The sequence below is a fragment of the Excalfactoria chinensis genome, chromosome 11, assembly GCF_039878825.1.
Source record: "Excalfactoria chinensis isolate bCotChi1 chromosome 11, bCotChi1.hap2, whole genome shotgun sequence".
NCBI classification, from domain to species: domain Eukaryota; kingdom Metazoa; phylum Chordata; class Aves; order Galliformes; family Phasianidae; genus Excalfactoria; species Excalfactoria chinensis.
This window is the reverse complement of record NC_092835.1, coordinates 13818583-13841029: the sequence shown is the minus strand read 5'-3', so window position 1 is coordinate 13841029 and position 22447 is coordinate 13818583. Positions and strand designations below refer to the sequence as shown.

Sequence of the window (22447 nt, the reverse complement as noted above, 5' to 3'; positions counted from 1 at the left end):
CGGATGATATCTAGTTCCTGAGAATGCTTATTTGAATGTACAACTACAGAGCATTAGGAAGTAGCGCAGAAAGTTGCTGCATATTTCAATTAATGCTTAGAAATACAACAACAGAAATTAGACACATGCATTTTTGAAAGCTGGAAGATATCCTTGTGTTGTGAAGCTGTGCTTTTCTGTTATCTCTGGGACTTCGATAATGATCTCGGTCTTTAATATCATGATGATAAGTTCAATGGCAGTAGCAATTCTAAATTGCTGCTTTGAGGGAATGTGTCTTGTCAGGCCTAAATTCCCTTTTCAAAAACAACAGAGATCATATTTTCTGCCCTCATCTGTGGGACTTGTGTTGCTGAGTGACTTTTGAGAAGACTGAGTAGAAATTACACTCCGCCTCCAGAATTCATCTCCCCTACCTTAAGATATCCCTGCTGCAGCTTTTTTGTTGAAGGTTGTTGTTGAGAGTAGATACAGAATAAGCACTTCTGAGGCAAGATTTGATGCATTCTAAGGTGAATGTCTAAAACATGTCAATTTATTGTACTGGATTCTCTCCATCACCTCAACAGAATTCTAGGCAACTATATGACATGTCTTATACAATGCAGATGTGTAAAACTATGCAAGATGATGCCCTACAAGTGAAGAACTATGATGAGCTCATTTAAAAAGTGGTTTGATAAGTTGTGGTACTTCACAGAATCACAGAATCACAGAATTATAGGGGTTGGAAGGGACCTCTAGAGATCATCGAGTCCAACCCCCCTGCCAAAGCAGGCTCCCTACACCACGTCGCACAGGTAGGCGTCCAGGCGAGTCTTGAATATCTCCAGAGAAGGAGACTCCACCACCTCCCTGGGCAGCCTGTTCCAGTGCTCCGTCACCCTCACTGTAAAGAAGTTCTTGCGCACATTCGTGCGGAACTTCCTATGCTGGAGTTTCAGCCCATTGCCCCTAGTCCTGTCCCCACGCACTACTGAAAAGAGACCAGCCTCGCCACTATAGCTCCCACACCTCAGGTATTTATAAACCTGGATCAAGTCCCCTCTCAGCCTTCTTTTCTCAAGGCTAAACAGACCCAGTTCCCTAAGTCTCTCCTCGTAGGGGAGATGGTCCAGGCCCTTCACCATCTTTGTGGCCCTCCGCTACTTGTATAATACTTTTATGCCATCAGAACTATGTAGTAGGATATGATTCTCAGAACAAGTGGTGTTTCTGATGTTGAACCAGGGCACAAGTTAGCTTGTTGTCCAAGAACTGGAATCTAAGTGAGAGCTGGAGGTACCTTGTACAGAGACAGCCAAAGGTGTAATGTAATGGACCAGTGACCTTTTTCAGACTGCTGATTGATGTTTCCCCGTGGAAAACAGAAGATAAAGCAGTCTCTCTGAGTAGCTGTGACTTTTCTTTCCATATAAACAGTAACGAAGCTTTCTTTATTAAGAACACAAAGTAACTTCAATTGATCAGGTCAAACTGAGCCAAGGTCCATAACCTTTCTAAATGTATATCAGGCAGATAGATTTAGGTACAGAGAGAGGATAAATAAGAACCGAGACAGTAAAAGTTTGTACTGGATAAAGAAAATAGGCAACTCAAATGAGATTGTGAACTGCGTTTCCTAAATAGACCATTATAATAACTGGACCAATTCTCTAGGGCAGGCTTTCCACTGAGCAGCTCATGAGATGTGAGGGGGAAGTAACAGATTTGATGATTTTTTAAGCTCAACATAGGATTATGTCTACTTTTACCAATACCTGTTCTTGAATTTCTTTTCCTCACAAAGGCTGCTGCAGAGTCTGCTGAGGCCCAGACAATTCGTTCTGTGCAGCAAACACTGGCATCCACAAATTTGTCTTCCTCCCTTATTCTGAATACTTCTCTCTCTCAACATGCCACAGTATCGGCATCTCCTCAAACTCTTCAACAGTCCCTTCCCAGAGCAATTGCTCCCAAACCTCTGACCATGAGACTGCCAATGAATCAGATTGTAGCTTCTGTTACCATTGCATCAAACATGCCAACAAACATTGCGGCTCCATTGATAAGCTCTATGGGAACAAACATGGTGGCAACGGCATCTTCGTCTCAAGTAAGTCCCTCCATGCAAAGCCAGCAGCACCAGATACAGCAGCTCCAGCAGCAACAGATGCAGCAGATGCAACAACAGCAGCTACATCAGCATCAAATGCATCAGCAGATACAACAACAAATGCAACAACAGCATTTTCAGCACCACATGCAACAACATTTGCAGCAGCAGCAGCAGCATCTTCAGCAGCAAATTAATCAACAGCAAATGCAACAGCAGCTTCAGCACATACAGCTTCAGCAGATGCAGCAGCAGCAGATGCAGCATATGCAACACCAGTCACAGCCTTCTCCTCAGCAGCACTCGCCAGTAGCCTCTCAGATCACTTCTCCCATCCCTGCCATTGGGAGCCCTCAGCCAGCACCTCAGCAGCACCAGTCACAAATACAATCTCAGACACAGACTCAAGTATTATCACAGGTCAGTATTTTCTGAAGATAAATGATCTCACAGCATCGCTTTGCATTGATGAAGGGGGTAGGGGTAAACCATATTTGGCTGAAAACTGTAAATTGTTGATGGTAGTTATGCAGGGATGCATAACAGATCAAATGATCCTCTAAAGTGTCTATTAGATAGGCAATAAAGAACTACAATGTAGCTGTGTATCATCTTTTAGCTGACTATAAATCATTTTGTTTAAAAAAGAAAAAGAAAAAAAAAAAAAAGAAAAAAAAAGCTGTGCTCTCATTCATGTGATGCCTTTTTAATTTATTTAAGCTTTACCTACAATATGTGAATCAAATGGCCTAATAAATACCTGGACCTTATGACTGCAACATGGCCTTTCAGAGTTACAGATTTCTCTAGAAGTGAATAATGCACTTCAAGGCAGTATGAACTCATGAAGCCCTTAAAGCACAGTTGTAACTACCTGTAAAATGATGATTGGATTTCATACAGTCATACTTGTATGACATGAGTTCGCCGATGGCATTTTTTGTCATGAAATAAAATAGAGTAAGTCACAGATTTTTGCCAAAGCTCTTAAATTTCTGTCCTGAATATCTTCAGAAAAGCAAATGCGAATAACTGAACTTCAGTGTTTGATCCATCCTTTCACTCCATTTCTCCTAAGAAACCTACCATAGTTTGTAACAAAATATATATTGACAGTTACCCTATTACGTTAATTCCAATTACAGAACAAATGTGAATATTATATTCTGTGTGGAAGTGATGAGTTTCAGATTTAATACACTGTATTTTTAAAAGGGAAATGCACTTAACTGAGGCTGTTATTACAAAAAGCTAAGATGAAAAATGCAAGAGTTTTTAATACGCTGTAAAAGCAGTAGAATATTTAAAGGAAACTCCACGACTGAATAATCAATGTAAATATTTTCTTTAAAAGTTGTAAGTTTTCATATCATGTGTTGTAAAGTTTTCATAAATGAGGCTTTAATGTAAACACTGGTAACATGAATTATTAATTGCTACATTGCTTATTGTGTTTTTATGCTGTTTTATACTTTTTTATGAGTTACGATAGCAGCAATTAAGTTGTTTGTATTTTGCTTATCTAAAATAAATGCTTTTATCTTGCTATAGAATAAACACATTTCAGTAATACCAATGGGCCACAAGTCATTGATAGGAAAAAAAACACAACAGAAATGTTTCCTTGCGGAGCCACTTTCTCTGGCACTTTATTTCACTCTCTGTATTTGATTCTGTCAGCCATGCTGTGTAAATAGGTACTGGTCTGTGCAGTCAGATCTGGTGTCCGTAAGTACGTGGCTGGAGAGCGGCATGCAGCTCCACAGAGCAGACCATGGCTTTGAGGTGTGAGAGCAAGTGTTGGAGCGATGATGGCACAGAGCTTTCATCCCACCCCGTGTTGCGTCTGTCGGTGGGAATGGGGTAAGGAACCTGTCTCAACCACTAAGGGATGAAAATAAGCACAGATTGGGATTTTCCTCATGTCCTTGTTTTTTTGCTGTAAGCCCAACCGCTGCTCCAGGACTGTGAGACTGTGAGCCCCTGGCTTGTCCCAGGCTCTGGCTGGGGCTGAATGATGCAGGCAGGGAGAAGTGGGTGGAGAGGGAGCTGTTTGACTGGAAATATTTGGAGACGTTTACATCCGATGTGTTGGCAAGATATTAGTGCTCTTTCTACATTTCTACTCTTGGTGGAGGAGAAAAACCCTTCCTTTCTTCTTTCCCATCCCTGCCTGCTATTGCTGTGTGCTGGGTGCAGCCTGACCACTATCCCCAGTTGTCTTGCATGATTAATTACAGCATCTGTCCTGTCAGGAGCTATAATGAAGAGGTCTTGATAAAAATTGCAAATTACCACTGGCAACAATCTTAAACTGCTTATGATAAAATGAAAATTAAAAACAGCAAGTGTCAAACCCGAGCAGAATCCTAATCCTGTTTCAGGCCGTGTCCATGGCTACCGACCAGACCCCAACCAAAATAATGGAATATAGATCCCCCAAAAGTTGCAGCCAGACTTGAGGGAAAAGGTACTGTGCTGTGCGAGTTTATTAATAATGAATTTAGCTTTCAATATTTCACAGTCCTCAGGTACTCTGCTTATTATCTACAAATATTGAACAGCAAGAGATTCCAATTAGAAATTTATAGATTTCTTGGAGCAGAAAAAATCATGTATAAATTGAGGCTTTTTGTAATAGGTGTTATTTGACGGCTACCCATGCTCGTAATAGCCTTCATATGATATCTAATCGTGTCTGGGAGAGAGGGGGCTTATTTCAGGCACAAGGAAGCCTGTGTGCATTGGAAATGGCACAGCAGAGGCTGGTTGTGAAAGATGGTTTTGTGTCAGTTTTAACCAATGTTACATAACAAAGAGGACCATTTTATAGTCTTTTGAAACCTTTAGACAACTGTCTTCAGAAATAATTGCTAAACTGCATGTGACAGTAATTGTGTATTAGTTCTGTAATTGTCATTTTGAAGACCTATGAAGTATCGTTGGGAAAAATGTCACTAGTGATAAGAGTTAATTACAACTGAAGTCTGTTTTCAACTATTTGTGGTAAGAAGCAGGTGTTATTATACTCATTAAATGATTTCATAAATTCTGGGTTTTATCACATTTGATTAAGAGCTGCTGAACTGCTGATGGTCAATTCCAGGAAAAAACAAAACGAAACAAAAACACACAAAAAAAAGAAGTTTTAATTGCCACAGCTAAAAAAAAAAAATAATCATCAAGCAGGACTGAACAGTTTAAATATCAGAATTTCAATCATGGAAAACTGGAGCATCCCCCTTCTTGCTACAGAATTATATTTCCCATTACCCGCAATAGCATATTGCAGAACATCTTGTGTTTCAAACTGTGCAAGTTGGAGTTCGTATTCTCTACGTCTAAGTGAATAACTTTGCTATCATAGGTCGCAAATAAAACTGTTAACTTAAATCACTTACTATGAAATGTATACAGGAAAAAATGCCGTATCCATGATTTCAGTGTCATACATGTTTTAAAGACTGTTTTCTTCGTATTGTTTACAAGTACTTAACTGCTCCCTTCTTTTCCCAAGGTTTCAGATGCTTTATCACCCCAGTTAACCACATTCTACTTTCACATTAACCCAGGTTGACACATGATGAAAGAACATAAGGAGGTTTAATTTTTAGCTGACACAGGGTCATTGGTTTCTAACTTGAGGAACAAAGGCTTTAAATACCTCTATGCAACATAATCTCAATTTTATATTATCACCTGACCATTGTGGTTTGTGGGACAGATGGATTAAATATCTCGAGTTTAACCAGTAGTCTTGCACTGTCTCTTTTCAATGAGGATTGGACATTTGAATGGCTCCTTTTCCATTTCTCACTTCATGGAGTATTTTTTAGCACTGGACTTCATTCTAACCTTTCCCTCCCCCCTTTGTTTGGCTTTTGTTTTGCAACAGCTGTTATTATCGTTTTTGGTCAGCTGTGATTGCTGGAGGCAAAATAGGACCAGATGGTGTTTTGCTATGCATGAATGGAGAGTTAGAGGAGTTTAGATTGAATAGGCCAAGTTTGAATGGTGTCTATGCACCACCTGCCCTCTTCAGCAGCAGCACACACATCATAGGAGCATGATCTGTCTCAGACCTACTAGAATTGGATGGGAATGGAGAGAGCCTTGTTGGATTTTCTCCATATTTATTGATCTTCCATGCACTAACAGCATAATGCAGTACACAGTCAATTTGAGTTAATTGGATATGACACAGCATGTACATGTAATCTATCACTGTAGTCTCTTGGTACGCTTTAGGTTTTGCTGCCACAGAACATGCAGTATTAGCCTGCATTAGTAGGCTAAGTGGATGGAAGTAAAGCGGGATCATCGTGCAGCTTGATTTAACAAAATGGACCGGAGTTCTAAAGCAATGCCCTTAAAACTGCCAGAAATAGAGTGAAATAGAGTGAAATACAAACATTTCTGATTTGATAGAGCAAACTGGGTATTTTGGCACAGAAAAGCAAACAACAAACAAAACACCTAATTTCCATCCTTTTCTCAGAGGTTTGCCAATGAAATTTAAGTGAGCAGTTCCCTAAGAAGTTGGTAGCAGCCTTTTTAGAGATGAGTCAGTGCAGCTCTGAAAGGGCTGAGCGTGTGTGCAGGAATCTACTCCAGAGCAGGAGGGATATTAGATTAAGCAAATTCTGATTACCAGCCCTTAAAACACAGACATTAAAATGAGGTTTTGGAGCAGCAAAGGGCTTCTTCAGTGCCCAAAATCGGCCATCAAAGTGGAGCTTAAATGCTGCAGAAATTTAGGGTGTGTTTTATCCTCCATGAAGGCTGTCTGAGAGGCATCCAGTGTGTGAGAGCTGTAGCTGAATGCTAGGGAATAAAATACATATGTGCTTGTACAAATAACTCTCTGCAACTGTCACAGCCACTGGGTGTTTCAGGCCGACCTCTGCCCACGTTGGCAGGAGCCGCTCGCGCGCTGCCTTTGTCTGCAGTGTCAGGTAGCCAAGTGAGTTACTTTATTATGAAAATTGCATTCAGCTGAAAAAATGCTAAATATTTTCAAGTGCCTGTGGGAAAAGCTAGGTTTGTATTAAAGGATTTGGTTCTTAAAGTCACCGAGAAGCTAATGCTTCTCAGGTGCATCTGAGGGGGAGAGTATTTTTGATTATAATACTAAAATCTTTCAGAAGAGAATGTGTGTCTTTGAATGAGCTGTTCTGACACCTCAATAGGCTACACTGGAGATTCAGAATGTACTGTTTACCTCTGCTAAAAAGTAGAAGTGGTATTTGAAATCTCATTTTTGTCCAAGTTCTCTCAGCGTTAACATCTTCCACTCCTACACAAGCTGAAGTAGTGCAGAGTTTTGTTATGAGGTTTGAAATGAAATGCACTTTAATCTTTTAGGTAAAAAAGAAATTAAAAAAAAAAAAAAAAAAAAAAAAGTTGAACTGGAAAGAGTATTTGATGTAGTGTGGTACTTAGATGGGCAGTTCCTACCTTGTATTTTCTTTCCCTTCTCTAATATCTGCTCTGATACGTATATCTTTGGTCTGTTATTTTTTCCCGAAGCGAAGTCGTTACATTAATTTAACTCTGCTACTCTAATTGAAAAAGAAAGGCTTTGATCCAGCAAATCACTTAAAATGAGTGGATAATTCAAGTATATAGGTAGTAATTTCATTAAAGTGACTGCTCAGATGCTTACGGTTGTACAGTTGCTCAAGTGCTTTCATAGATCAGGAGTCTAACTGCAAAAATATAGCATTTGTTTTCCAAACAATTCCAAGTAGCAATAATTTGAACTTAAAAGTAAATAGCTGGGCTTACCTTTTTTCACATTTTGTTTTATTAAATTCTACTTGGAACAAGTTACAGGGATGATTTTGGAGTACAGGTATCTAACCTTTCTGCTGGTTCAGCAACTGTACATCATTATGGATGTGTAAGGAATTAACCACCTGATTGGGAATTTGCATACTCAGTCATTCAGAGGTGTTTTTACTGTGCACAGGTCTAAAAATCTACACCTGGATCAGCAGTCGCAGTTTTTAAGTGGATACCTTGACTAAATGTTTGCATTTACAAAACAGAATTAAATGCAGACAAACAGAGTATCATTAAATTTACTGGCAATATTTGTGAGACCTAAAGGCTATCGTTACTTGAGACTGCTTCATTTTTAATGCGAGGTCCTACAGTGTACTGATGACAAACATACACACTGCATTAATACTAAGTAAAGAAATAATAAATCCCTTGCGTTGTACTTCTCTTGCTGCTGCTTATAGATGTTTAATTCTGGAATTGCTCTTCTATGAATTATGAGACTCGACCACACGGTATGGATGTTTAAAAATTGATAAGTAGTTGTTTCATTGCTTAATTTCTTTTTGCTCCTCCTGAATATTCAATGTCTGAAAATCAAAGGTTACTTCTGAAAATACTGCCTTGCCAGCTGTTCATCGGGGGATTCTGTGCTGCACCACTGAACGAATGTGTGCATATACGTGTAAATTGACTATAACGAGCAGATCATGAATGTGTTCCAGACTCAGTTTCACTACTGTGGGGTATTCTCAAACATTCTCAGAGCACTCTCCTCTGTTAGCCCTTCCTCATCCCTCTGCTCTTGCTGCCCACACCTGCTCCTGTCTCTGCTCCCACCTCTCGCCAGCCATGGACAGCACATCCTGAGGGGCTTCTCCTCTTCTTCAGCCCTTCTCCTCCCTCCTATTCCTCACAGTCATGGGAAAAGGAATAAAAAATAGGCAGTCCAAACATGTGATAGGTGTATAAATTAAGAGATGTCCAGATGTGTGTGCTTAATTTTATATGGATAATGTATGTGTGTGAAAATGAGGTATGGATTTTGGGACTAATATTCCAGGTGCTTGGTAGCGAGGGCTGTCAGGTTTGGTGACTGCTTTCCATGCTGTGGCACTGACAGAATATAGATGATGCTAATAATAAATATCATCCTTTTCTAAATAGACTTTATCCCTTACAACCTCGCATCAGATAAATCTAAAAGTGTTTTGGCCATTTACCACAGATAGTGTATTGAGGTGGACTGTAGGACCCTGGTGGAATATGTATCATTCTGAGTATAAACTTGCTATTTCTAGAAGGAATCACCAGCTGGGATTTGTTTTGCTTTGTTTTGTTTTGTTTTATCCTAATGCAAATAGAATCTTTATTCCCTTCAGGAAAATAGCCAAAACTTTCTAGCAGGCTTGGAGAAATTAAACACCTTTGAACTAAAATAGTAATGAAAACATAGTGTTTTCATGTTCAGTTCTGTTGAAGTCTGCTGGAGCTGTCCTTGGCTTCAAACCCACACTGAATTGGTTCTGATAATGTCTTTCCATCTTCAAAGCTTCTGATCAGCAAAACTCAGAGGATCGGTTCCCATCCAGCTGTGCCTGCTGATAGGGTCAGGTGCCCAGAGCAGCGCTGGTGCCACGCCATCAGCATGGGCTCTTCTCTGCTCACCTCCTTCAAGTGTTAAAAATCCAACCAAGACTGCTGTGATGATTGTGAGAGAGGTGAGATCAGCCTGCATCGTACTGCTGCATCTCCTCGGCCCCATCACTCTTGGCCACAGTCACTTCAGCTGGGCAGGACTCCTCTGCCATTAGGCCAAATTCTCTGTACAAGAAACTCCATTGAGCACTGGGCCTCCTAAAAATTTAAACCAGCTTTGTAGCATACAGAGGGATGAATAAGAGGTCGTGTAGTCAGAAGAATAATCCCAGTGATTTGAGGGGACGTTGGGTCACAGCTGAGCTGAAGACGAGCACAGCCATGCAGCCATTGGAAGCAGGCTTATCATTTCCTCCAGTGATGATGGAATGAGTCCTGTACAAAAAGAGCTAATTCTAAGGAGAGGGAGGGACTGCAATTTTCCTCCTGAATTGAGAAAATGAAAACTGTTGGGTATGTGTTGCTATCACAGCAAAGTGTTTCTGTCCAGGCTCAGAGCTCCAGCATGCAAACAGCTTCCCTTAAATCTGCAGCGTGGCTGTGCTGAGCATCTGGGGAAACAGTCATGATTTAAATGCATTAAGCAAAATGATAATGTTATTTGACTTTGGTTAATCAATAACAGAGGAGAAATGTAACACTTTAGTTTGATTAACCTTCTGTCATACTACACAAAGTCAGTGAAACCAGAGATAATTTTTTTAAAATTGCATAAATTATAGTAGGATTTAATTGCTGGGAAGGTCTGTATATTTTTTTTCTGTGTTATGTGTGTGTTTTATCTGAGGTTTGTTTGTTGCTTTAGAGCAACGCATTCGTCCATTGTAGACAAAATATGCACTTTGTTCAATGCCTTACTCGAGGTCAAATTCTCTTGAGGAGAACAAGTGTGGGTTGTGTAGCTGTCAAAAGAGGTTTTAGTGCTTGACCCTAAGAAGCATTCAAAGCCCAGATCTCTCTTTTTTATTGCTTTTCATTTTCATTGTTTGTACTTTATACTTAAGAAGGGGCCTCTGCAGAGGGAAAAGCCCCTGCTTTGGTATTCACTGCCAGCAGCCTTCTGCTGGATCACCTCAAAAGCTTTTCATTGTGAGACTTTGGAAACCTCTGCTCAGTCCTGACCTGGGGTGTAAGATCCCAACAGGGGGCAGAGCCAATAGGATCAGGTTTTGGGGGGGGGGGGGGGGGTCAGGGACATGGGATGCATGCATAGGGTTGTGGGTAAGCTGGGGGCTGAGATGGGTGCAGCAAAGCACGTCTGCCAATACAGAAGGGTCAGGTTGAGCTAAAAGAGTTTGGAGGAAGATGTAGCCTGTAACTTAAACTGGATGCTTGCAGTTCTGTATATGTATGTGTGCACATAGTAGCTGTGCTTTGTATTTTCTGCAGATGGTGTTTATATAGTGCACAAAAACTCAGTGTTAGAATTAGCCACAAAAAGCCTGAGATTTTTCTTAATTATTCACAATTGCTGTCATGTAATTGGAAAATGTGAGCACTATATTATATTTTATTTTATAGGACTACAGTGCATTTATCCTTGGTAACTATAGGAGGTGCCCTACTTGTAAAACGTGCAAAATACATGGAGTATTTCCAACTGAATGTGTCTGCAACAATAGAAAAGGTGAATTATGAGTCCTTTCTACCCTGCTGGTGTGACATTGGTCTTGTCTGATTTATCTCAGTGCTAGCTCCCAGCTCTCCAGAGATATTCCTAGGGGCCCAAGGGGGTGACAAAAACATGGGCTGCAGTGGCAGATAGCTGGCAGTGAGGAGGGTCACCTTCCCCATGTGGCACATGGCCTGTAAAAGGCCTTCATTGCTGGCCAGGGCATGACATGGGGAGAGCACACATTCATATCTATATGTCTTGGGGTAGATTACATGCACTATCTGGGGATATTTTGCACTGTTATCAAACCCTAAAAAAGAACGGTTTGTGCCCAATGTGGACTAGATGCTTCAAGTAAACATTTGTATGGGGAAGCATGATTTTACTAGCACAAATCTCCAGCTAGGATTTGGTAGCAGAAGAAATGCAAAGGTACGAGAGCGCTGTGCATCAGTGTCATATGGTTTGGCAAGGCAGACACATTTCATGTGGTAGTGTCTTTATTGAGAACACAGGCAAGTAAAAACTGAATGAGCCAAGAAACAATATAAAGAAGAAATAGCTTTCAGGTTCTTTGGAAGTAACAGGAAAAAGGAAAAGAAAAAAAAAGAGAGAGAGAAGAAAAAGAAGAAAAAAATCTTTTATTTCCTCTCAAAATTATGGACTGGAGGAGCCTTTATATGCAGCAAAAACTCCACCAGAATTGTATTTGTTGCTCATAAAATTCAACTCAGAATGAACACAACAGCCTTGTGAAGTCCCTGCAAGGTGCAACGTGCATGCAGGAGCCATTCAGACAATGTTCTTGGGGGTAGATTTTAGTTTCTGGTTATTCCCATTGGTTCATCACTCTCATTTGCAGCTGGACTTGAGGCCAGACTATCATTTTTCAGTGCTTGTTCTCAGATAGTCCCACAAGGCAGTGTCAATGATAAAGTGTCTTGCAAACCTAGCCTAGGAGGTCCCTGAGACAAGAGCATCTCCTTATTTGGAACTAATTTAGAGGTTTCTCTGGTTGTGAGCTCAGCCCAAAACTGCAGAGCACTGAAAGCTGTGAGCAATATATCCATGGGTAAGCAGAAGGAACCAGGAGGTAATGATTTTTTGTCTCTCAGCTGAAGATCCAGATCTCCAGCCAATATGACTTTATTGGAAAGGACCAGTTTAGTGCATGTGCAAAAAAGCTACGTGTTCTCTGTAGGTTTAGAAGCTGTGGGAGGAGAAGGGATGTCAGGAGAGAGCTGTACTCCTACACTCTTGAAAATTTGGGTTATTTGATGTTTTTTTCTCTGTTGCAGAGCATTGGCTGTTTAAATTGGTATGTCTGAGGGTCAAGGACAGCCTGTTTGAGGGTAATGGATGCTGTGATGTGGCACTTCTCTGTCCTAGGCCCTCTGTATGCTACTGAGAATGAAGAGGCAGCAAAGAAATGTAGGAAAAAGTGGGTAATTGATTGGAGTGTAATTGATTGGATATGCCTAGAAAAAGGCAGCAGCTCCAGGTGGATCTCTACCACCCTGCCCACCTGCAGGCACATGTGGCCTTGATGCCTTTTCAGCCTGGGGAGAAGCAAACGATTTTTGTGGCCACCCAGAGGAGTATTCTGACCCTGCCTTTGTCTTCCTGGCTTCAATGACTTTCAAGCACGTGTTTAAAGGTAAGATCCTCTTGAAGTATGTTCCTGAATAGGAAAAATAATTAAGATTTAGGAACAGTGGAGAAGCCTGTGATAGATTATGAGCAGTTACATCTTCCTTCAGGACTTGGAAAGAGAAATAATGAGAATTCCCAAAGGATTTATGTCTTATTTAGGTTTTTGATTCTGTAGAGATTTTACTCTATGAAAGTGAAGAGAGAAGGCAAATTTTTTAAGGAGGATTTTGTTAAAATGAGCAGCAGGATAAATAAGTGACTTTGTGGACAGCTGAGCAGGATAATTATTGTTCTTGGTAATTAATTAAATCCAAGATATTCACATGCTGTTGACAGTGGTTGTTCCTTAAATCACACTCCTGTGTCTCACTAGGGTAAAGCCATTGTGAAGCTCTCAGTGGCTCTGGTGGAAAACATCTTGATAGAGCAGGTCTGATATTTTTATTCAGTAAAAGAATGATCCTAGCTTGGAGCTCTATGCTGAATGGGGATGCACTCAAATGAAATGGGGAAATGGTTGGTGATGAAAGAACTGGTGCCTTAACATTTCCCCTTGGAGCACAGTTGGAACACACTCCCCTAAGAGCTGGTGGCATCACCATCCCTGGAGACTTTCAAGAAACATGTAATTGTGGCACTTAGAGACATGGTTTAGTGGTCATGGTGGTGATGGTTTGGAGTTGGACTTCAAGATATTGTTGATCTATTCTGACCTTAATGATTCTATGATTCTATGGATTCACTTTCTGTTCATGCTGTGTGTCACTTTCTGAGGCAGTTAGGTAGCTCCTTGCTACAAAAAGAATGACTTTTTTTCTGCCTTGGCACTTGGTCACAAAGCCAATCTGACTATACTGGCTTTTGCACAGTGGATCCCAGTCCCTTCCTCCTAGTGATCCTACCCTGCGCACACAGTGCTGTCAGACTCTTCCTGCACCTGTGTGCATTGTCAGGGGGTTCACATCTGCCCAACTCCTCACCCCACTTTTAGTACATACACAGCTCTCAAAGGCAGTACAGATTTGCTTAAATAAAACAACAACAACACACACACAAAAACCAAAAAACCACAACAGAAAACCCACCAGCAGCAGCATAGAACAAAAACAAGTGTGTTCGCTGAGGTGTTTTGTACATCATAGCTGCTACTTACCATTTTTATTCATCTTGCATTTATAGAAAAAGCCTGTCGTGATATCTTGAAGGCACTTTTAATGAGTACACATCATGAATTTTCCAACTGCTTTTGGGTTGAAAATTATTTCCCTTCTATTCGTCACAGAATCCTGTTATTTTACATTTTAAAAGGTTCTTGCATACATCCCCAGCACCTGGATTGTAGATGATTATTGGCCATTGTCATTTGGAGATGGAAGCTGGCAGAATTTACCTCAAGCCTGTTCAACTAGATAAAAAGGTGAACTTCTACTTAAAAAGAAAGAACAAAATCACCAAATAGCTGCTGTACTCTCAGCTAAAGACGTGCTTTGATTTGCTTATAACAAAGATCAGATCCTGCACTGCTAGTCTGTGGAGCCCCTTTGCCTGCCATCCCAGTTTCTTTGGTGTCTACATACAGTGCTGGGCTCCTGTTCCTTTTTTTTATTATTATTATTTTTTCTTTTAAACCTGTAAATAAATTGCAATTCATTTCTGATTTTATTTAAAAAAAATACACACCCATAGGAGTGTGACTGCTGGCTGATCACCTCAACTCGAATGGCTTTAGAGCCCTTCAAAATTCAGTGTACAATTCATTTGGTCATAACCTTGTAAATTTCACTTTGTATTTTAAAATATTTGAAGTGAAGAAGGGGAATAATTAACTTGCTTCTGCTATCCACATTAAATAGATAATTAAGTATATGAATATTAAGGAGCCCCGTTTAATGTGCTACTGATTGATTTGCTGCAAGTTACTGTGAATAAGCTCTGCAAGGAGCAAAACAAGATTACAATTTAAGCATTGTAATTAAATAGGTCAGAATTTGTACCGTTTCCCATCCCTGTTACACCAGCAGGAATAAGGGAGTTGTGTCACACATCTCATAACAATTACTGGGGTAAAGGAGGTCTGTCTTCTCACTTGATGGTATTTTGACAACCACATAGACAGTGCCAGAGAGAAACCAAAACATCTTTTTTTTCAATACAGATTGAAGGCAGGGTTTATTCTTTGGATGAACAATAGCATGGAGTGGTAAGAGCTACATCCCATGGATGGTATGACATTAAAACCTTGTTGAAATGATGTACGAAAATTAAGGAAGAAATCTGATGAATGCTTCCTACTAACAGCCCTGGAGAAGACAATGCCAGCAGCATGGCAGGGCTGTCAAAATCAATGGCTCCTGCATTTCTGTGTTATGGTTCCCCACACATAGAGCACTCAAGTGTTCTCACTCTGAACCCATTCAGGTGGGTTTGTAGTTGGACCACTAACTGTGGCCTTTGAAAGGGTTTCTTGAAGCTGGGAGCTCAGCAAGCTGCTGGCTGCTCTTCCCTGTTAAGCAGTGCAAGCCTGATGCCCAGTCTGCTCTCTGTTCAGAGTTAAGGACAAATATGCAGTCAGGTAGCATGGAAATGGCCTGGTTTTTAGCTAACAATCACATACGGTTGTTCAGTTTTTGTGTAAAGTCTTTGCACAGAGATCTAAGCTTTGTTTTCCAAAACTCATAAGCTGAGGATAAGATGGCAGCTCTTATTAGGGAACAAACACAGCTCCATTTGTGAGGAGAAGCTGTCTCTTCGTTAATGATTTTATGTAGGTAATAGCTAACGATAGTGATGGTAATTTTTTGTTTGGAACACACTTACTCAACATACTTGTATTTATTTTCAGAGAAGATGACATATACTGACTTGTTCTATACAGATATAAAGAAATCTCTGTTGTGTTTTACAGAACAACTTTCTTTATTCTCTCTTTTCCTTTGTCCCTGGAGCTGTAGAGTATGACTATTTAATTAAAGATTGAATGAGAGACCAAGTTTAATTTTTTCTAAACAATAAACTCCAACATATTCAACAATGTCTCATGCCTTCCTGGCATTTTGACGTACGCCTGCAGCAGAGAGTCTATTGAATTTGGTATGTGACTAAAATCTAACAAAGAACACTGTCTACTGAACTCTAAATCTGCTTGGTTAAATCATGCAGTGTGCTGTACAACTTGTACAGCTGAAGCTGAAAATAAGCAGAGCCCTTACAAAACACAGCCAAGATGAAGTTTGGCTAAAATTGTCTAGACACAAGTTAGAAGCTTTGGGGCAGCTTTGACAGTACAGAAACAAACCGAAATTGTTACTTGATATGAGTTCGTCTTCTTTCTTTTCCTTGTTACTTTCTACTACTTAAATTAAAACTGAGAGAATTGAGTTTTCTGGATGCTTGCAACCAATTGTCACAACAGTTGTAATCTTGGTAAGTACATTACTGAAGTAAGAGCTCTGTCTGAGTGGAATGTGGAATTGGCTCAGTAGTGACATGTCTACAGTTACACAATAAATTCTTGTTGTGTATGATGTTAATAAAGAAAGAAAGGAAGGTAGAAAAATAAATCCCTTTACTGAAAAAGAAAAGTCTTCTTTTACACCTCCAGTACATCCATCTGTCAGATAGTACTCCCCAGGGGAGACGCTTCCCTACAGTGGTGCAGTGTAGAAAATACATAACACTGGAAATACGATGGAGTAGTATCACATTTAAATAATAAATAAAGAAAATAGAAGGAAATATCCACTGAACTTTGAGAGAACTGTAAAAATTACATTTCATGCTGGACAGGGCCTAGAGGAATTGGAAGCAATGAAACAAATACAAAAGCAGATGAGAACACTCTCAGTAATCTGGTGAAACATTGTTATATATCCTGGGCTAAGGATTCATCTTTGGTCAAACTCTGTTGAAAGCAGTCATTGGAAATAAAAGGTGAGGACATTTATGAGCTGTTTAATACAATAATCTGAATCCATGTTAAACCTAAATGACCTGTTCCACATGAAGATTACACCCTAGATTATTTCAGAGCTGTTATAATGAAAATAGCAGGTGTCCTATTGCTTTCTGGTCAATTACCATAGTTAATGAATGAAGCAATTTTTTAATTACATTTAATTACAAAAGATTGCTCAACTCACTTTCAGCATCTGTTTTTCTGCATGGTTCTACTTTTGAACCCAATTTTTTGCATGTAGGTCATCTAGAGTTTGATCCAGCACAGAGTCTGAGCTTGCATCTTCAGAAGGATGGGACATGGGCCCTGAGGTCAGTGACAATATCCTCTCGTGTTTCAGGCTGGAACAGTTACACCCCCCTCAGAGCTGTAGTCATGACCATGAAGTGTCATGGAATTAATAGAAGGATGGTCTCTGGTTTCTGACTGTGACTTCCACACATGTGTAAAGTCAGTAGCCTTGATAAGAACAGAAAGAGTTCTTCTTAGCAGCTGTTTCCCTCATTGACGGACATTACTGCTCTCTCTGTGGCCATACCCCAACAAAAATGCTAAAGCTGAGCTTTGAACCTGTGGGCTCCCGGCCCAAGCATAAGGAACCCAGCCCTTACAACAGGAGACTTGAACACTACAGGAACTTCCCAGTGTCTGACACCCTCTATGTATTTATTGTGAAGCATTCGTCTGGCTCGCTGTGCAGTAAATACCCCTAGTACTGCGATGCACTCCTGCTACCAGAAGGCATCAACTTGATAAATGAATTATTGAGTAAAACTCTATGGTCAGACTAGATAATCACAGTGATCCCTTCTGGCCTTAAAATCTATTATCTTAATTCTCGTTTGTCCTAAGGCCATTTTACCCCCCTCCAGCTATATAAATGGACCTTAAAGTTTGAATATTTATATCCCCTTAGAGGTATTTTCACATTGCCAGAGTGATGCCTTAGTAACCTTTGTGTGAATGAGAGCAAAGAGCTCCAATTGCCTGGAATGCCCTGTTGGAAGCTGGCTCAAGGGTTGGGGCTTTGCTCGTTTCTGTGGTTTTCCTCACCTGATCAATAGGTGTAGAGTGTTTGGGAGGCCTAGTTTTAATATTTTATTAGCACTGAATCTCTTTGCTTATGCCTTTTGTGCTGGGGATTGACTAACTAGTGACATAACCTGATCCACCTGCCTTTAGCATAGTGTTAAACCAAGGTGTATGCATTTCCCAGATGTTATATGAAATAATATCAGCCCGAGGAAAAATGAAAAGAAGCCAAACAGTAAATCTAAAATGGTTTGTGCTATAAGCTTGGAAATGAGTCCTAATGGCTGACAGCTGGACTTCAGCCGTGATCAGATGAAATGTGCTGCTTCCTATTGGGAATTTTTGTTTCCAGTGCCTATAAAAATCTGTTTAGTCAAATAAAGGCTGTAGTATTTAGTGAGGCTCATATGATGGTAGCACTTGACAGTGACTATGGTGACATAGATGACCCAGTAGTTTTGGAGACTCTCAACTGGTGCACCAGGAGCTTACTATGAAGGTAGAACATCTTGACCCAATGACCAACTATTAATGTCATTGTGGCTGTGCCTTCAGTGTTGGGTTTTCTGCATTAAACTCTGCATCAGGATGGCTCTGATGAAGAGCACACACGTGCACACTCCAGTCACAGCCTCATTATTCTCATGATGTAAACAAGGTCTAATAATAAGCAAAAATTCATGGTGGATGCTTGGGTTAGAAGAACATCTGCTCACTAATCTCTTTTTAAACTGCACAGTGGCTCTTCCCCTGAAGCTTTTCACTTGGATGAAAAGATAGTGAAGGGAAAAAAAAAAAAAAAAAAAAAAAGAAAAAGAAAACTTAAAATGTTCCAGATTCCTACTGGATAAACACTGGCATTCATCACTTCCTACAGGGCAGCACACCACTCCCTGCATGGAGCCCTTCACAGTTTAAGTCAGACCTAATGCCTCCTACAGAGAAGGGCTCTTTTTGTTTCCTTGGGGGTACAAAATGCAGCATTACAAGCCATGACTTATGTCAAGAGAAAATCAGGCACCCGAGGACAGATTCCTCTGTTGCATAATTCCAAGGCTGAGAAATGTGCCAGGGAATGCAGAATTATGATCAAGACTTTTCCAGCTTTCCCTTTTGTTGTCTTCATGGTCCAGTAGAAAATCGTGACAGCTGGAAGTAAGGAAAAAAATTGAGTTCTATTGCTTTTTAGACAAGTCAGAAGGCCTTCTGCAATTGTTTTAAGAAAAGAGAAGTGTTGCCCTTACTGGCTCTGTCTCAAATCTGTGGACTTGTTCTGTCTATTCATTGTGATTATCCTCCTAGTTGCAGAGTGCTCCCAGGGCTCTCCAAATGGCAGATGCCTCCAGCATCTTTCCACTTTCAAATCAACAGCTCCTTTCTGCAAACATTTAGGCCATCGCTATGCTTTGTCAGTGCAAGTGAAAATAAATGGGATGAGCTAAACCTAAAACTACACATCTGGTAGAGTGCCATCCCTTTTCAAGCCAAGAGGTAGAAGTTCAAAGTAAAGAGAAGGAAATTATTTTGTTGCTTTAATTTGTATCATTGCTTTTTTAAAAACACTAATATTAATATTATTTTGAAATACAGAATCTGCCCACAGTGCTCACATGGGTTCTTCTGCCCATCTGAAGTACTGTATCCAGTTCTGGGGCCCCTAACTAAGGAAAGATATGGACTTTTTGGAGAGAGCCCAGAAGAGGATCATGAAGATGATCAGAGGGCTGGAGCAGCTCTCCTACAAAGATAGGCTGGAGGACCTGGTCTTGTTCAGTCTGGAGAAGGCTGTGGGGAGACCTCACTGGGACCTTCCAATATTTAGAAGGGGATAATAAGCAGGAGGAAAGGGAGATTCAGATTAGATGTCAGGGAGAAGTTTTTTGCTGAGAGGGTGGTGAGACACTAACACAAGTTTCCCAGAGAGTTTGTGGGTGCCCTGCCCCTGGAAGTATTCAAGGCCAGGTTTAATGGAGCTTTGGACCTGATCTGGTGGATGGCAACCTTGCCCATGACAGGGGTATGCAACTGTATGATCTTTGAGGTCCCTTGCAACCCAAGCCATTCTGTGATTCTATGATGACTTCCAGGCAGGTGACTGTGGTGCATTCTGAAGATCCAGCTTTGGAGAGTGGAGCCGAGCCCCATGCCAGCCCTGCCTGAAGCAGACTGGGAGCATCAATCATGGCAACACCCAGCCCTGTGTTACAAGAGCCTTAATGAGGTGGCGGGCTCCTTAGAGCCTATTGCTTTGGATTACACCATGTCGCCTTCTGTTATGCTGCATGGAGCCCTAAGCTGGCCTGACATGGTGTAACTCAGAGGACCCTGATGTGGAATGACATTGTGTGATGCAGTGTGTGAGAAAATCAGGCTTGGTCTCTCCTGGCATCGGCTGCTTGCTGTACTGCAGCAGGCCAGCTGTTGAGCCCCTGTGTAGGGCTTGGGAGAATGAGGGAATCTTCATTCAGCAAAATCTCATTGGCAAATTCTCATGAAGTGATAACACAGGGCAATAATAGTCTTATTAATCAAACATGAGTCGCTCTCATTATTGTTCTTAATTTTGTGCAGACCAGCAGCATATACACTGGTGTTTCCTCAGTGGCACAATGCAAAATTTCAGTCTCCCAGTATCAGTTTAAAGCTCATGCTATATATATATGCAATCAAAGCATGCATTACATCCTTCCAGGAATACGTACAGGTATGGAGAAAGTGTAATGAATACCCAACAAATGTAATTAGGTACTCTTTCATCAATTAGCAGAAAATGATCAATAGGGTGGGGCCTTAATCACTTACGAACATTACTTGAATTTCCTATCCCACAGCCATCCAGGTGGTTTTTGTTTGCAAAAGGGATTTGAAAGTGATGTTGGTGGTTAGTTGTGTGCCATGTAAGAAATGCTACTCATGTGAGGATGTGTTCCACAGTATTGTCAAGAGATGTAGATAAATTCCTTCTAGAAGTAATCAATTTCCTTAGTTTTCTACTGCATGAAGAACTTCCAACTTTAAAGATTCTTTTTGTGAATGGAAAAATAGGAAATCAATCCCATTTATCTGAATGAATCTTTCAGCGAGCTCAGGATTTAATGTGGGGGTACTGCAGGCAAAATGTAAAAGATGCAGTAGCAAAAAATGATTAAAACATTTAGAGTGAGGTTATAGAGATAAAAAATGAGATGGAAGGAGCTGGAAAAGTGAAAGCAAAAAGTCTGATATGAAAGCTTTTTGTCTGTTTCCTATATTTACTTCTTCTGTGTTCATAATTTCTTCTCCATCATCAATCATTGTCAATTTGAAAAAGTACTATACTTAGGGTCATTTATCCAGGGCTATTGGAGGCTAAAATTATGCAGTTTCAGTCAAATATACATGAATAAAGACTGTCATTTCTGATTAATGACATGTGACTTCAGTGTCTTACAGAATCATCTTGCCATCCAAGCTTTACAAAAAGGTTATTATGTAAAGGCCTTTCCCATAATATTTCTCCTTCTCCTCTAAGAACATTGCAAAAGCCATTTTGTTCACATTAAAATTAGTGCTGATATCCCTTATTCTTCTGGAAGTAATTGTTCCTCTGACTTTGAGATTTAGGCCAGTGTGAGTGCATTTCTGTGGGACTTAGAATTGCACTACTGAGCACGGTCACTGAGCTTGTGTTTTTGTGCTGCCGCAGTTTGCTCTTTGTTTCAGTTGTAAGAAAGATCTTGGTGCTTGTTTGGAAACAATGGTCTTTATAAAACACTGATCTCACACAATGTGTTGGAAAAAACAAATGGCAACAAAAGAGTCGCAGGTGTTATTTTAGCACTAATTGCTGTTTCTCCTGCTTCACCTTTCCTCTTTTTTTCTCCTGCACTCTGCAGCTGTGGAACACCTTCATCCAAGGTATCTGTTCAGTTTTTGGAAACTCCTTTAAAACAAATGTAAGTATATTTTTCCCTATAAGTGCTAGAAACTAGTATGGCACTGGTGAGATCCCTCATAACAGCTTGCCCTCTGCTTCATAGCAGAAGAAACAGTGGAGGAAGCAAGCTGCTTTGGGGTAGGATGAATCTGAAGCTCAAAGCTTCTCCAGGTGGCTCTAATTGCTAATCCCTACCAACTCTTTGGCTCTTCTGTTTCTAGAAGCTTCTCCTGTAAAAGACTGCAGAGGCAAAGCAACAGAAGTGTTTGAGGAGCTGCTGAGGGGCTGCTCTTTGTAGCTTTCTTCCCCCTTTTTCTCAGCTGAAAGTTCAAATATCGTCTCAGTGCAGCAAAATTCTCCAAATGGTCAAACAGAATACATTTTAAAGAAACTTCCTTTTGTTTGAAGTCAAATGTTATTTTCTTCCCTTACTTCTTGTAGCAGAAGTGCTAAGTCACGGCTTGAAGCAGTGATGAAGCAGCTGGTGGGAAGCTCAGGTGCATGCAATGTACCTGAGGAACAAGAAGAGGTGGAGCCAGGATGCACCCCTTCTCAGACCTCGTTTAAGAGTTGGGAGTGGAGGTGGAAGTATCTTGCTGGAGATCCCTGCTTATGTGAGGTCTTCTGAAAGTAAGTAGTTTATTTTTCCTTTGCTTTTGAGCCTGCAGCTGTTGTGCTTGAACACGTCCTCCCTTGCTGTAGCCTGGGACCTTGCTGTACTGCTGTTGTTGCTGCACT

General features: G+C 40.6%; 1 protein-coding gene and 1 long non-coding RNA gene across 5 annotated transcripts in view; both read left to right on the top strand.

Annotated features, from left to right (window-relative positions):
• Positions 1 to 3403, top strand: part of TOX3 (TOX high mobility group box family member 3) — a 71470-nt gene extending 68067 nt beyond the window's left edge. For 2 of the 4 annotated variants that reach the window (XM_072346500.1, XM_072346498.1), the window contains exons 7-8: positions 1790 to 2515; positions 2816 to 3403. In XM_072346500.1, the coding sequence (XP_072202601.1) occupies positions 1790 to 2515; positions 2816 to 2848 (759 nt within the window). In that variant the 3' untranslated portion in view covers positions 2849 to 3403. Of the gene's footprint in view, positions 1 to 1789 lie in introns of all 4 variants that reach the window. The other 2 variants (XM_072346502.1, XM_072346501.1) reach the window with 1 other exon arrangement.
• Positions 3404 to 12654: 9251 nt separating this feature from the next.
• LOC140257541 (uncharacterized) lies at positions 12655 to 20102 on the top strand. Its single transcript, XR_011905049.1, has 3 exons — positions 12655 to 12810; positions 17003 to 17072; positions 19881 to 20102. It is a non-coding gene; the product is annotated as an uncharacterized lncRNA (long non-coding RNA).
• Positions 20103 to 22447: the final 2345 nt, after the last annotated feature.